Source organism: Hippocampus comes, unplaced genomic scaffold, assembly GCF_001891065.2.
Source record: "Hippocampus comes isolate QL1 unplaced genomic scaffold, H_comes_QL1_v1.1 scaffold359, whole genome shotgun sequence".
Taxonomy (NCBI): domain Eukaryota; kingdom Metazoa; phylum Chordata; class Actinopteri; order Syngnathiformes; family Syngnathidae; genus Hippocampus; species Hippocampus comes.
The window spans coordinates 262,093-275,345 of NW_017806274.1; the positions used below are offsets into that span (position 1 = coordinate 262,093).

A 13,253-nucleotide genomic window follows, 5' to 3' on the forward strand; every position below is an offset into this window, starting at 1 on the left:
TTCCGGAAACCTGAGTTTACAGTACATGACTTCAATCACAATCCTTTCAACAGACTGCAAATGATTCTGCCCCCAGTTTGGCGTCAAATGAGTTAGTTTATTTGTACAGCTGAGTTGACCAACTGTATGTGCCTGTCTGTTTGCAGTCTCCCCTTAAAACGTCAATTCTCTGTATTTTCAGATTCTTTTGAATTTTTTCCCCCTCAAAAAACAATCTTGAAGTATTTTTTTCGTTTTAACCACTCTTTTGTTGGTTTTATGCAGCAGACGTCTGTGTACATACTCGGGTCACTCCTTTGTTGTCGTACCATAGTTTGGCAAAAGAGGGCGCTATGGATCACCTCCCCAGGACCCTAAGGGCAATCAACCCGCGGCGGCTTCCAGTGTCTCCGTGTCGGCTGGCCAGAGAGCACAGAAGGGATTGAGTTTCTGAAACTTTGCACCAAAAACACACACCGGTATGCTGCTGCGAGGTGGCGTTTGCGTGGCACTTTTCTCCCTTTTGAACGCACCTTTTGCGTTGGCCTTCAACCTGGACACCAACCATGTGATCAGGAAAGACGGAGAGCCCGGCAGTCTGTTCGGATTCTCTCTCGCTATGCACTGGCAGCTCAACCCGGACAAACGAATGTGAGTCTGTAATCTCTTTCTCGTCGGAATGTACAGTACTTGAAATTAAAAAAAAAAGTGGAGCATTGTCATCATTCTCACTTTGCCCATTTACAACATTGGTACAGCATGATGCATATTTCCCCTTTTCAAATAACGATTCAAATAATTGGTGTCGCCTAAAAAGTACTTTCCATTGTGTGTTTTTAACACCGTGTTATTGTGATGTATGCATGTGAACTGAGACACATGCAGGCGGAAGACAAGTGAACAAATAAGGGTGACAAGTGTCATGCAAATGTGATGTAAGGTCAAGCCGGGTGGCCTCTGGAGGATGAGCTTGCAACTTTTCTCCACACACATATTTGAAATGTGTCAATTTAAGGCTTGTTTGTCATTGTTTAATTGAAACGGTAGAGAATGAGTAGATTAATTTTGTAAAATGCTCCCGTGTTACAGTTATTTCAGAATGAGTCTCTCTAAGGTAGTGGCAAGCCGTGTATTTGTTTGGGGGGGGGGGCGCTAGAACGGATGAATTGCTTTTCCTTTCATTTAAATGGTGGGATATAATTTGGGATATGACACAAATGTTTTGCAAGTTAGTTTGGTCATGGAATGAATTTAATTTATATTATACTCACCAGAGATGCAAATTTTCATATGTACTGTGTTCATGTGTGTAGATTGCTACAGGCGCATTTAATTTTCAATAAAATCCAGGCTGTGCTGCTTTGTTCCTCTTCTTTCAATTTACAGTCTAGTGTGCCACCATCTAGTGGAATTACACACAATATAAACAAGAGTTAAACCAAAATAAGGCCATTAATTGAACAAAAATTAATGAATGGAATTTGATGTCACAAGTGATATAGTATTTTGGGTGCAATGTATGCTTTAGGCCACACATATTCATTTGTATTTTGAAGTGTCGATTTCACGCTTGTTTGCCGTTTAATCCAAGTCTGAGGCAGCAGAAATAAAGCTGTTTAAATTCTGCTTAACCTTATTTGAGGGACTATTATCATCTCCTCACCTTCCTTTAGCAGAACCTTGAGGGTTGGAGATGGGGGCAAGAGGGTCGGCTTGCCGAAGCTTGCATCAAGCGTGAGCCTGCACGCATGCTGACCCTGCAGCAGCGCGAGCGGAGGCGGCTAGGACGACAAGCCCTGATAACGACAGGCACTGAGATTTCACAAAGATTACAACCTGTGGAATTTTATCTCTGCTGCTGTTTTGACTGTGGTGGGCAACAGCAGCTCATGCAGGATGCAAGCTTTGAGAGATGCTCTTTTTTTTTCGGGGGGCAGTTTTTTTTAGCATGCGTTGTGTTGGCGGCCTGAATTTTAGACGGCGAGGAATTCTATTTAGTAAGAGCACCATTAATATGATTTCCAATCAGTGAATAAATGTCATTGAAATAATGACTCTCAGATATAGATATACAATACAGTATTTCCTTAACATATGACTTTAATTCATTTCATGACCAATTGTGTCATATTTGCCCATTGAAATGAATGGCAATACCAATAATCTGTCCCCCACCCACCATTTGTTTTTGTGCTTCTGTCTTTTCATCAAGAAAATAGCACTCAGAGTAACGTAATGCCTTAACTTCGTATAATTCCTGTTGTGCCAGCCTTGGCCGCTGGGGGTGACATATAATTCTACAGTCATTGAGACACAAGCAAACAACAGTACATTACGTCTTCTACTCTTATTGTAAGTGACTCACAAAGATGCTATAATGTAAGTCATTTTTTGTCGATGATAATAAATATGTGCTCGTGAATATTGTTTAATTGCCCATCTACATATTCAAATAGTCATTGCTTCCTAAACCGTAACTATTTAACAATGCTAACTGTTAGCATACCAGTAGCATTTCGTTTCTTAGCTTTAAGCTAATGGGACTTCCCCATCACTGGTTAAAGACCATTTTGTTTAAAAATGATGAGCTGTTGGATAATGAGATTAATGGTCACGTGTTGGGAATCTCAAGATGGATATCCTTTATGGGAGCATCTATGTTCCTTCCCGTGTTACACATGAGCACTCATGCTAGTGCTAACCCAACTTGTGGGGTGTCCCGCCAGGTCCATCTTTGTTACAGGTCAATATTTCTCATCCTGTCTTGAGCCAAGGCACCCACTGAGCATTCGAAAAATGTCACATAACACTACCAAACAAACAAAAATCTCACAAAACGTTTGAATACTTAAAAGTAAATAATGATCATGAGTGTGAATGATTGTTTATCGATATGTGCCCTGTGATTGGCCGGTAACTAGTCAATGGTGTCACCCACCCTTTGCAGAAAGTCAGCTATGGTTAGACTAGCTGACTTGTGCAATAAGAAGGAGATAAATACACCCTGAAGACTTCACTTCAGATGACTAAAAACGACTGTTGAACTTTTTACTGTTGCTTCAGCGTGGCGCTTCACAGCTGGAAGTGGTCAGCTGTTCATTAGCTGGGTATGCGCTCAGTGAGCTTTCACTTGACTTGTTGGGTTAATTAGCCGCCGAGTCACATGAGCTCATGAAGAAGAGCGGATGTGCGCTCCCTTGCTTCGTTCTTCGGAGCAAGAGACTTGTGTTTAGCTTTGTGACAAAACGGGCGAAAAATGATCGGCAAGCACGCAGCGAAGCGCAAATAATCGGCCTCTTAACGATTTGCATTGTTTGAATGCTGAGAGCCAAACACTGCGTGTGATTTCACAAAGACTAATAATGACTGTCTACGCCTCTCATCCTCGTGGGCCATATCTGCATGTGTTAGGATATGCTTTTATGTGTTCATCAGGATTATTGTCCGGATCTTCGCATTCTGGTGCCATCTTTTTAGCATTCTCACACACTTGTAGTTATGGCCCGTGACAAAAATGAGTTTGACAACCCTGAACAAATACAAAAAGTAGAATTGAGGGGTTGGTTCAGTTAGCGTAAGATGAGAAAACTGGCTCAATTGACCGGCTAGGCATGGCCATCTGCACATGTGTAACCTGATAGATTAAACACAAATGACTCATCATCAGTCAAGAGATTCCATTCTGACTAACTGGTCAAGTTGGGCTGTTTTGTTTTAACTTTGTGTCATTTCGAAAGGGGGCATAAACTGACACGCGGCGACTCAAAAGTTGTGATCGTTACCGCACATAAGGTGGCTCAGTTGTTTGTTATGTGAATGAGGAAGAGCAGCTGCACTTCCGTGCACAGCTGTGCCACCACTGCGGCACAATCGTTGTTTGCAGGCACTGTGTGTTCCGCTCTCGCACCGCAGTGACAGACAGATAGGTAACATGATGGGCGGGGGTGTGTGTGCGGTTCACTTGTTGTCACGATATGAACAACTTTGCTCCATATATTAGTTCAGGACAAAAACTATCTTTGCCCAAGAGTCCATCAAAATATGTTTTTCAATTCACACCAGTGTTTAAAACAAAGTTCAGCCATAAAGGAAAAAAAAAACAAACTCAGTGAACGTAGCAAAGAATGATAACGTTAGATGATTGGCAAGGGAAGACTGTAACTGCACACAAAAATGGTTGAGAAGGAAATATGTTTTCAACTGATCAGCTGAGCATGAAAGCATTCTTTCTTTTGAGTCGTAGACATGTATGTATGTTATGCAAAAAAAAAAACCAACAAACAAACAAACAATGAATGGAGGCTAATAGCAGTAGCTTAAATCTGTCTGGTGCACTTCCATCCAATTCAAAAACTCGGATAAATGAGGACCAAAATATTGTAAAAAAAAAAAAAAAATAGAATAATAAAATAAATAAATCTCGGAATGATGCTGTTCTGTAATAATAATCAACATATTCTTCAACGACTGTAATCCCCCCCAAAAATTGCTTTATTATTTTACTTGATTATATATATACATTTTTTTTATGTTAGTCATTGTAATCTGTCATGGGGGAAACTTTTTTTCTTTGCAAAAGCAGATTTTAGCGTAGGTAAAAATCAGGCTAACATCGTCTCAACATTTGCTGTTGCAGCAAAATAATTAAATAAAATAAAATGTAGTCGAGCAATCCGCTGCTTCACTCGTCAACCAGAAGGCCGTGTTGCATGTAAATGTCAATATTAACCCTCAGTTACTTGCTAAATTCTACATCTTTTCCCAGGGCTTCTGCTTTACAATTGTAACACTGATGCAGTTTTTCCCGCATCTTGTATCGCTCTTGAGTAAGCCAGTGTGGGGCCCCGTGATTTGTACCACCGGGGCACCGTCATCTTTTTGGTGTTATCGGTATGTAAATGTAAGTTATGCTCCAATAGAATTCTCCTTGTAGTATTCCACAGCACATGGGGGTGTCGGGGGGTGCGCAACTCAGCAGCTGCAGTTCAGGTGCTGAAATGTCAACAACATTTGGGCTAACTTTGTAAAAAGCTCCTGTTTGTATTTGCACGTGGCCGGTCTTTTGTTTGAGCGCAGGCTTTGCAGTTTGCTCTTGGGTCTCTCCATCAGACCTCCCCATGAGTTGCGTCCTTGTTGGGGCAAACGGAGAGCAGCAGGGCCGGTCTAGAAGATCAATAGAATCTAAAAATCCTGTCGGGGAAGACTTGAAAAGCTCGACAGGATTTCCTTTCTGGTCCCCTTAAGGAAATTCTTGCCGTTATGGGCAGTGCCCACATTCTAGAGCAGCTTTCGATTACGATTGTGCCTCTGCACTTGTTGTTTACCCTCACGGTGGTATAGCGATATCGAGGAGCTTACTTTGTCAAAATCCTCCCACATGTTGTTCATCTGTGTTGGTTCTACAGCACATGAGATTGTCCTTGAACTTGTTGTGCGGAGGAGTTGCTGCGTTGGTGTTTCCAAGTCATAAAAGATTAAGTTTGTTGCCAAGACTACTCGCATTTAAATGAAAATATTCACAGACAAAATAAATACCGGCTTATCAAAAATGTGTTTTTATTTTTTCCTTCACTGACACACATTGAGGACCGACTTTGTAAGATCAGTGAAAGTTGTTGCTGATTTCACAGCACTCCCCGTTCAGTTTGTTCTAGCCTGGTGTTTCTGGAGTTTCGTAAAGAGCGATTGCACTAAATACTGGTTGGGCCCACTAACCCATAAACCGATATGGGTTACGTATTAAAGCTGATGAAAAAAAAATCCCCAACCGCTTCGATTGAGGGTCAAAGCACACGTACACCGAGAAACACGCAGAAACTGGAACGCAAACCCACAGGAAGGTGTTGTGGTGTGCCGTTTCACCTTCCATATGTTCTCTCGGAGTGTTTGATTACATTTTGCAGAGTGGCGGCGCAACTCTTGTTCACACACCGTATTTTCCACGCTAAAAGTCGCACCGGATTATGAGGCGCACCTTCAATGAACGGCTTATTTTTTAATTCTTTTCATATATTGCACACACCGCATTATAACTCAGCTCAACTCAACTGTATTTATAGAGCACTTTCAAACAGCCAGCGCTGCATACAAAGTGCTGTACATGGAACAACGAACATATACAACAGTAAAGCAACAAATCGGTAACAAAGACGGTAGAAAGCACCGAACAGCAAAACCAAGAACAAATCTGAGTCATGCTGAGTCAAATGCCAACGAATACAAGTGAGTTTTGAGGCGGGTTTTAAAGATGGGCAGGGAGGAGGCTTGCCGAATATTCAGTGGGAGGTCATTATAAGACGCAATCTACAATGCATCCACTAGATAGAGCTACGCTCAAGGAAATGCCAACAGAACACTACACTACACCCTGATTTATATAGCGACGATCAGATGTCAGTAAAACTGATTGAATAAAGCAGCGACACAGTTCACTTAACCAACAGCAATTTATAACATTGACTCGTTAATGTTGAACTCTCTTGCCGCTGCTCTGTTTCCGTGTTCAACTGCGTAACCGATCGCCTTAAGTTTGAACTCTGCGTTGTCAGCATGTCTCGGGCAAGGAGCCATTTTGGGGTCGACATATTATCGTAGTGACCATACAAAAAGCGCATCGGATTTTAAGGCGCGCTGAGAACTTTTAAGAAAATGGAAGGCTTTTAGGTGCGCCTTTTAGTGCAGAAATGTCCCTGTCGAAATGTTTTTTTTTTTTTTTTTTTTTTTTGGTGAGATGTTAAGAAATGAGACCAATCTTACATTTTATGACATCAAATCTGTCATTTGAAGAGGGGGTGTGTCGATTTGTTATATCCCCACTATGTCATTATGTGTGTGTGGCTGTTCAAGAGAAATGTAGTAAAAGACCCTATAGATGTTGTCTGCTGATTGTGTCATCGTATTGGCAGGCGGCAACCTTCCCCCCCTGGGGCGCTCTGCAAATAGCCCGCATTCTCCACGAGAAGCGCTATCCGGAAAACAAAAGATTTGGCACAACTGTCACTGAACGAGCTTCAAATCTGACGATCGACCGATAAAAGGGTCCTTTGAACCCTTTCGTTTACCCGAGCTTGTGGTGCTCACAACCAAATAAAACGCAATGGTTACTATGTTGTTTCTGTGTGATGACTGAAATTAGAACACGTTTTATTTTTATTTTATTTTTTTTTCTCAGGTTGTTGATTGGTGCCCCCCGAGCCAGAGCTTTGGGGAAACAAAATGCCAACATCACTGGAGGACTTTATAAATGTGACATGAACTTCTCTCCTGATTGTGAGCGTGTTTTATTTGACAGCGAAGGTAAGAATACGTAGCGTATCTCCATACAACTGTACTGTACGTTCAAGGCAAAAAGCCAGTCTGTATCCTTGGACTTGTCTGGGAATTAGAGGGCGACTTTGAATTTGGCTCAAAGTGGGAACAGCATGAAAGTCAGCTAGGTGAGACACTGTGCCCGACCAGTGGCTCATTTTTCCACATCCCACCCAATCGTGTTTGTAGGAAACCCAGCGATGCCCTTTTTTATTGTGTTAATTAAAGTTCCTCTTGTGTATCCGATTTCCATGCCGTGACTTTTAACTTTTGTCTCAACTTTGAAAGAGGATATCCAAGTTGAGAACAAGGAGAACCAGTGGATGGGGGTCACGGTACAGAGTCAAGGACCTGGGGGAAAGATTGTGGTAAGTATCGTATTGAGGATTATGAATCCGTCCCTTTTGCCGAGTAGACTCCTCATTGGAGGCTATTACAGCTGCTTCTGCTCGGTATTCTTTTTTTGTCCTAAATCAGTCTGTCAAAACTCTTCACTGCGCTACCTGTAACGACGACGCCCCCCAAAAAAAAAACACTCCTGTGAAACGAACCGCGAAATCAATGGCAGTGACTGCAACAGCGAAAATCTTGTGCTTCAGACGTGCGCTCACCGCTACCAAAGGCGCATGTTTGTGAACACGCCCCAGGAGGCCCGTGACATCACCGGCCGCTGCTACGTCCTGAGCCAAGACCTGACCATCGACGAGTCGTCGGACGAGGACGGCGGCAACTGGAACTTCTGCGAGGGCAGGGCCAGAGGACACGAGATGTTCGGGTCGTGTCAGCAGGGTCTCGCCGCCACTTTCACCAAGGACTACCATTACCTGGTGTTCGGAGCGCCTGGAGCGTACAACTGGAAAGGTCTGAAAAGGACGCCTTTGAAATGCTAATGGTCACGCCGTTGGGCGTATGTGTGAGTGTGTGTGTGAGATTTATTGCCTTTTTCTCCCCATCAGGCATCGTACGGGTGGAGCAAAAAAACAACACCCTGTTGGAGATGGGCGTGTATGACGACGGGCCTTATGAAGTGGGCGATGAGCTGGTCTTGAACCCAGAGCTCGTACCTGTACCTGCCAACAGCTACCTCGGTGAGACACGAAACAACTGCTTCGCTTGCCGCTTGAGGAGAGTTATGTTCCCGGGATCGTAACCGCTGGATATAAACAGGAACAAGGAGTAATCTAGACTTTAAACGAACTGTCAACGATTCTTGTGAATTCTTACATTTAGGATTCTCTCTGGACTCTGGACACAGCATCACCAGGAGGCGTGGCTTAACGGTGGTGGCTGGCGCGCCCAGAGCCAATCACAGCGGAGCCGTGCTGCTGCTGAGGAAAGAGAAACAAGGCTCGAACCGACTTGCAGTGGACCACACCCTGCACGGGCCCGGGCTGGCGTCCTCTTTTGGATACGATGTGGCCGTAACAGACCTAAATGGGGATGGGTGTGTTGCACTTTCTCATTCATCTGCCAATATGAAAAGACCATTTCAGAATGTTTGTAAATAATACGCGTCGGGTTACTCCTGGGTGTCAGAAAAAGTGATTGACAACAGCTGACCTGAACTGTAACGATGACACAAACTTGTGAGCGTTCGTATAATTTTTTAAAAATGATTTTCTTCAATATAATTGAAATGAATTGAGCAAAACTTGTACTTAAGGAGGCGGTGGAGTTCTACCGTAAAAATCGGCAGAGAAAATAAAGAAAGGGGAAATTGAGGAATCATCAATTCATGCCGTGTCACAGTGTTCTGAGCTCTGGGACACAACACAGGTGGCGGACTGTGACTTGCTCCAAAAGGCACGGTGACGGAGATCTCCACTATTTTGAATGTACATGACGCCATTTTGAACAATGCGAGCGTAATTAAAATACAACATAGCTTAATTGTCTCCTCCTCCGAATTATTAGGAAAGGGCTTTTCATTTGTCACAGCGCCAAATACATATTGCCAAGCGACGGGCTTCCTTGCCTCCAAACCAACGGCAAAAGGCACCAGGCTACTTTCTGTTTGGTCGCTAAGCAACCGACACGCGCGCTACCGTCAAGCGTGTGCCGTGCAGCCGTCGTCACGTACGAAAACGCTGATCTCGTGTCTGTTTGACCCAGATGGCAGGACATAGTCGTGGGAGCGCCCCAGTTCTACATGAAGGACAAAGACATCGGAGGGGCCGTTTACGTTTACATCAACCAGGCGGGACGATGGCGAGGCGTCGCTCCCGTCCGTCTCAATGGGACGAGAGACTCCATGTTTGGCCTGGCGGTGGAGAACATTGGAGACGTCAATCAAGACTCTTATCAAGGTGATCGAGGGGCGCTGATGTGCTTTATTATTCCACGGAATATTGTTGCGTGAACTGTTTTTTTTTTTTTTTTTGTTCCCCGCCCTCGACCAGATATCGCCATCGGAGCACCTTATGATGACGGCGGTGCCGGAAAGGTCTACATTTATCATGGTTCTGCACAGGGAATAAACACACGCCCGGCTCAGGTTGATTTGATTTATAGATCGTACGGAATACTTAGTGATAGATTTATTTATCAGCTCGCTTTTCCAGTATAAATCAGATATAACGTCTCGTTGTCGTAGACGTGAGCTTCATGTTTTTGTTTCATCGTGGAACTCCTGCAGGTTTTGACTGTTGAATTACTTCCGGTTGTTTTTGTTTTTTTTATTTTTTTATTCCAGATTATTTCCGGCAAAGATTACAACATCCGACTGTTTGGCTATTCTCTGGCAGGGAACATGGACCTGGACAGCAATTCTTATCCAGACCTCGCCGTGGGCTCTCTGTCAGACTCGGCACTCATTTACAGGTTTTGTATTTCCACACTTGACACCGTATTTGCGCAAATATGTTTTGGGAGCATTTATTGACTTCGCTGTAGGTCAGGGATTGATTGATTTGACACATTTTTTTCCCCATGCATACATAACTTTCTTGTTATGCATGACTTAATAATTAATATTATTCTATGGCATTAATTAGGTCATAGTTTGTGATCATTTACACATGTGCATAAAAGCGGGAAAAAAATTAATTTCATTGTTTTTTCAGGGCAAGACCAGTCATTAGTATCCACCGAGATGTCAAAATCTCCCCACGGGAAATTGACCTGACAATAAAGAACTGTGGAAACAACATCTGGTAAATATTCATTCAATATCGTTTCATAGCGGAAACTCCGTTCAGTGTAACAATGCAGACGTCTCTTTTCTGTCTTTAGCTTCACTGTGGATTCTTGCTTCAGCTACAAGGCAAACCCCGCATCTTACAATCCAAGAATAAGTACGTCAATCATCTTTTTGACTTTGTTATCCGCGCGGAAGGCTTCTTCTGTCTCGCATCTGATTTGGTCCTCTTCCGCCGCAGCTCTCGGCTATTCTGTGGAGGCGGACGGAATGCGCCGGAAACAAGGGTTGGTCTCGAGAGTCGTGTTTTTGAACAAATCTGACTCGGAAACAGAACACCAGTTTAACGGCACCTTGGACCTCCGAGGACAAAAGCAGGAAACGTGCATTAAGATAAAAGCCAAGTTGAAGGTGAAAAGAAAACGCAGAGGATCATAAAGCATCAACACCATACTTTGCACCCAATCATGAACCCAGGTTTTTTTTTTTTTTAGCTAGCATACTAGACAAATTAATATGCTAACGCTCAAACGGCCGTAACAAACAAATGAGTTTTTCAGCGAATAACGGTTCCCCAAAAAATATCTGAAATGTTGAGCCACGGATAAACCAAAATCAAAAATATTAGGACACGCCCGCTTAACTGGTTCATTAATCAGTTGTGGAGTAGGCTCTTGAATCACAATTAAGTCATTAGCCAAAACGTTTTCTGCTTCCGACATCGTGGGAAGATTTTCGGAAGGGCCCTTTCTCCTCTTCGCGCATGACTATGTCCCAGTGCACTAAACAGTGACCTTTGACCTCACAAATGCGCCTCTGGATGAATGGACAAACATTCCCATAGCCACACTCAAATCTCTTGAATATTTCCAGAGTGGTTGCTATCATCTGTGCAATTTCACAATTTGCCTTCCCTGTTTTTTCACATGCCACGTTTCTTCTTTTGTCAAAGAAACATAACTTAACACCTTTGTTTTTTTATTTTTTTTATACAGGACAACATTAAGGATAAGATGCGAAGCATTCCCATGGAGGTTTCCGCACATATAGTTGGTACCAAGCGACATAAGGCAAAGAGCGGCCTCCCGCCGCTGATGCCAATTTTGGACTCTTCTCAGTCGAACAAAGAAACCGTTGAGGTACAAGCGACGATTCATTTTGTCAGTAAGTCAACGTGCTAACAGCTCGCTCTTCATCGCATTTGTTTTTGGAGGTGAATTTTGTCAAGGAAGGATGCGGAAGTGATCATGTTTGTCGCAGTAACCTGATGATGGACTACAAATTGCTGTACAAGCAAAGCAATCAAGACATTTACTCGCCTTTGCCCACGTGAGTAACGGAAAGAACCTCTTGAAAATAAGATAGAATCCTCAGAGGGGGAAGTCATGCGTTACAACAGTGTACAGCTTCAAAAAACAAAATTAACCATGAATAGCGAAGAAAGGAATACACAAAATATTGTACATTTCAACATTTTCTTTTAATTGGTCTAAATTTGGCAAGCTAGCGGTGACGATGAGCAGATAAATGACCCCTGCATTAGTGGTGTGCGAGCTCCCTCTAGTGGTCTTGGAAATAATAACTGCCTAAGTACACCCGTTTTCAATGCATTTGCAGTTAATGTCTAAGATTATTGTGAGACCGCTGGAAGCACTCACACGTTATTTTACACCTGTTTTATTGTCCTAACCTATTTGATGTGCTTCTACGCGCACACTTCTCCACCCATTGTCACCATTGCAACTTCACAGCATATTCCAAAACTTCACACCATTCGTGATATTATTTTTCTCATTTGAAAAATCGAGTTTTGCCACACTCCTCTTTTTTTTAAGTCTAACTGCTAAAAAAACAAACAAGAAACTCCACCATTCGTTTCCCATGACACGTTCAACATAACAGATTCACACGGTTCTCTTTCCAACTTCTCAATATTCAGATCATTCAATTCACCTGTGGCAAAAGCGGCAGAAAACGAAATTTGGAGGAATGAGATTTCCTGCACACGTTTTCAGTAGCTATATGCAAAGTGCTTTCTTTGTGGGTCCACAGAAGGGACAACGTGTCTGTGTTTCATCTGACTTACGAGAGGAAGGACTTGGCTTTGCGGCTGACCGTCAGCAACGTGAACGGCGATGATGCCTATGAAGCCAAGCTGATGGGCTCGTTCCCCGACACGCTGTCGTATTCGGGCGTCCGCTCACATCGCAGCACGGTAAAGTAGATAACCAAGGGCTATTATAAAAGATCTGACAGTACCTACAACAAGAGTTGTATCGCACTAGGTGACTTGGAAGAAAGAAAATGTTTAATGCGAGGAGAAATCAAGCGAAAAGTTGCTTCGTGTCAAAAGACTTGGATCACTAAAATGCGTACTTCTGTACTTATGCCCACTTCGACCACTGAAAATAGCTGAACAAATGCCCTACTAGTTTGGATTTTATGGACGTTTTTTTCTCCGCATAGATGTATGCACGCCTTGGAGAAAAAGTTGAACCTTGCCAAACATCAGATAAAGCTCAATAAAGCTTCTGTAGTGAGCGCCAAATCTTACCAAATAGCCTACCGTAGAAATAAAATAATTAGTGCTGTCAAACGATTAAAATATTTAATCGCAATCGAGTGAAAAAATGTTAAATTAATGCCGATAATGACGCGTTAAACTGACAGCACTAAAAATAATACAAAGAAAATAAATGTGGCAAAGATAATGACCATTTTAGTCTCCTGAAATATTTTCTACCTTTCCCCCTAGATGGACAAGCAGATCATATGCGTCGCGAATCAAAACGTCTCTCAGGCCGACTGCGAGGTCGGCAGCCCATTTAAG

General features: G+C 43.0%; 1 protein-coding gene across 4 annotated transcripts in view; it reads left to right on the plus strand.

Annotated features, from left to right (window-relative positions):
- Nucleotides 1–371: 371 nt before the first annotated feature.
- Nucleotides 372–13,253, plus strand: part of itga6a (integrin, alpha 6a) — a 26,171-nt gene continuing 13,289 nt past the window's right edge. For all 4 annotated transcript variants that reach the window (XR_002166550.1, XM_019857583.1, XM_019857585.1 and 1 more), the window contains exons 1-15: nucleotides 372–630; nucleotides 7,151–7,275; nucleotides 7,576–7,655; nucleotides 7,887–8,148; nucleotides 8,244–8,375; nucleotides 8,518–8,731; nucleotides 9,400–9,593; nucleotides 9,687–9,781; nucleotides 9,980–10,107; nucleotides 10,350–10,439; nucleotides 10,519–10,580; nucleotides 10,665–10,834; nucleotides 11,419–11,562; nucleotides 11,637–11,752; nucleotides 12,476–12,638. Coding sequence is in view for 3 of the 4 variants with exons in the window: in XM_019857583.1 (XP_019713142.1) it covers nucleotides 461–630; nucleotides 7,151–7,275; nucleotides 7,576–7,655; nucleotides 7,887–8,148; nucleotides 8,244–8,375; nucleotides 8,518–8,731; nucleotides 9,400–9,593; nucleotides 9,687–9,781; nucleotides 9,980–10,107; nucleotides 10,350–10,439; nucleotides 10,519–10,580; nucleotides 10,665–10,834; nucleotides 11,419–11,562; nucleotides 11,637–11,752; nucleotides 12,476–12,638 (2,145 nt within the window). In the remaining variant the exon portion in view is untranslated. The remainder of the gene's footprint in view (nucleotides 631–7,150; nucleotides 7,276–7,575; nucleotides 7,656–7,886; nucleotides 8,149–8,243; nucleotides 8,376–8,517; nucleotides 8,732–9,399; nucleotides 9,594–9,686; nucleotides 9,782–9,979; nucleotides 10,108–10,349; nucleotides 10,440–10,518; nucleotides 10,581–10,664; nucleotides 10,835–11,418; nucleotides 11,563–11,636; nucleotides 11,753–12,475; nucleotides 12,639–13,253) is intronic.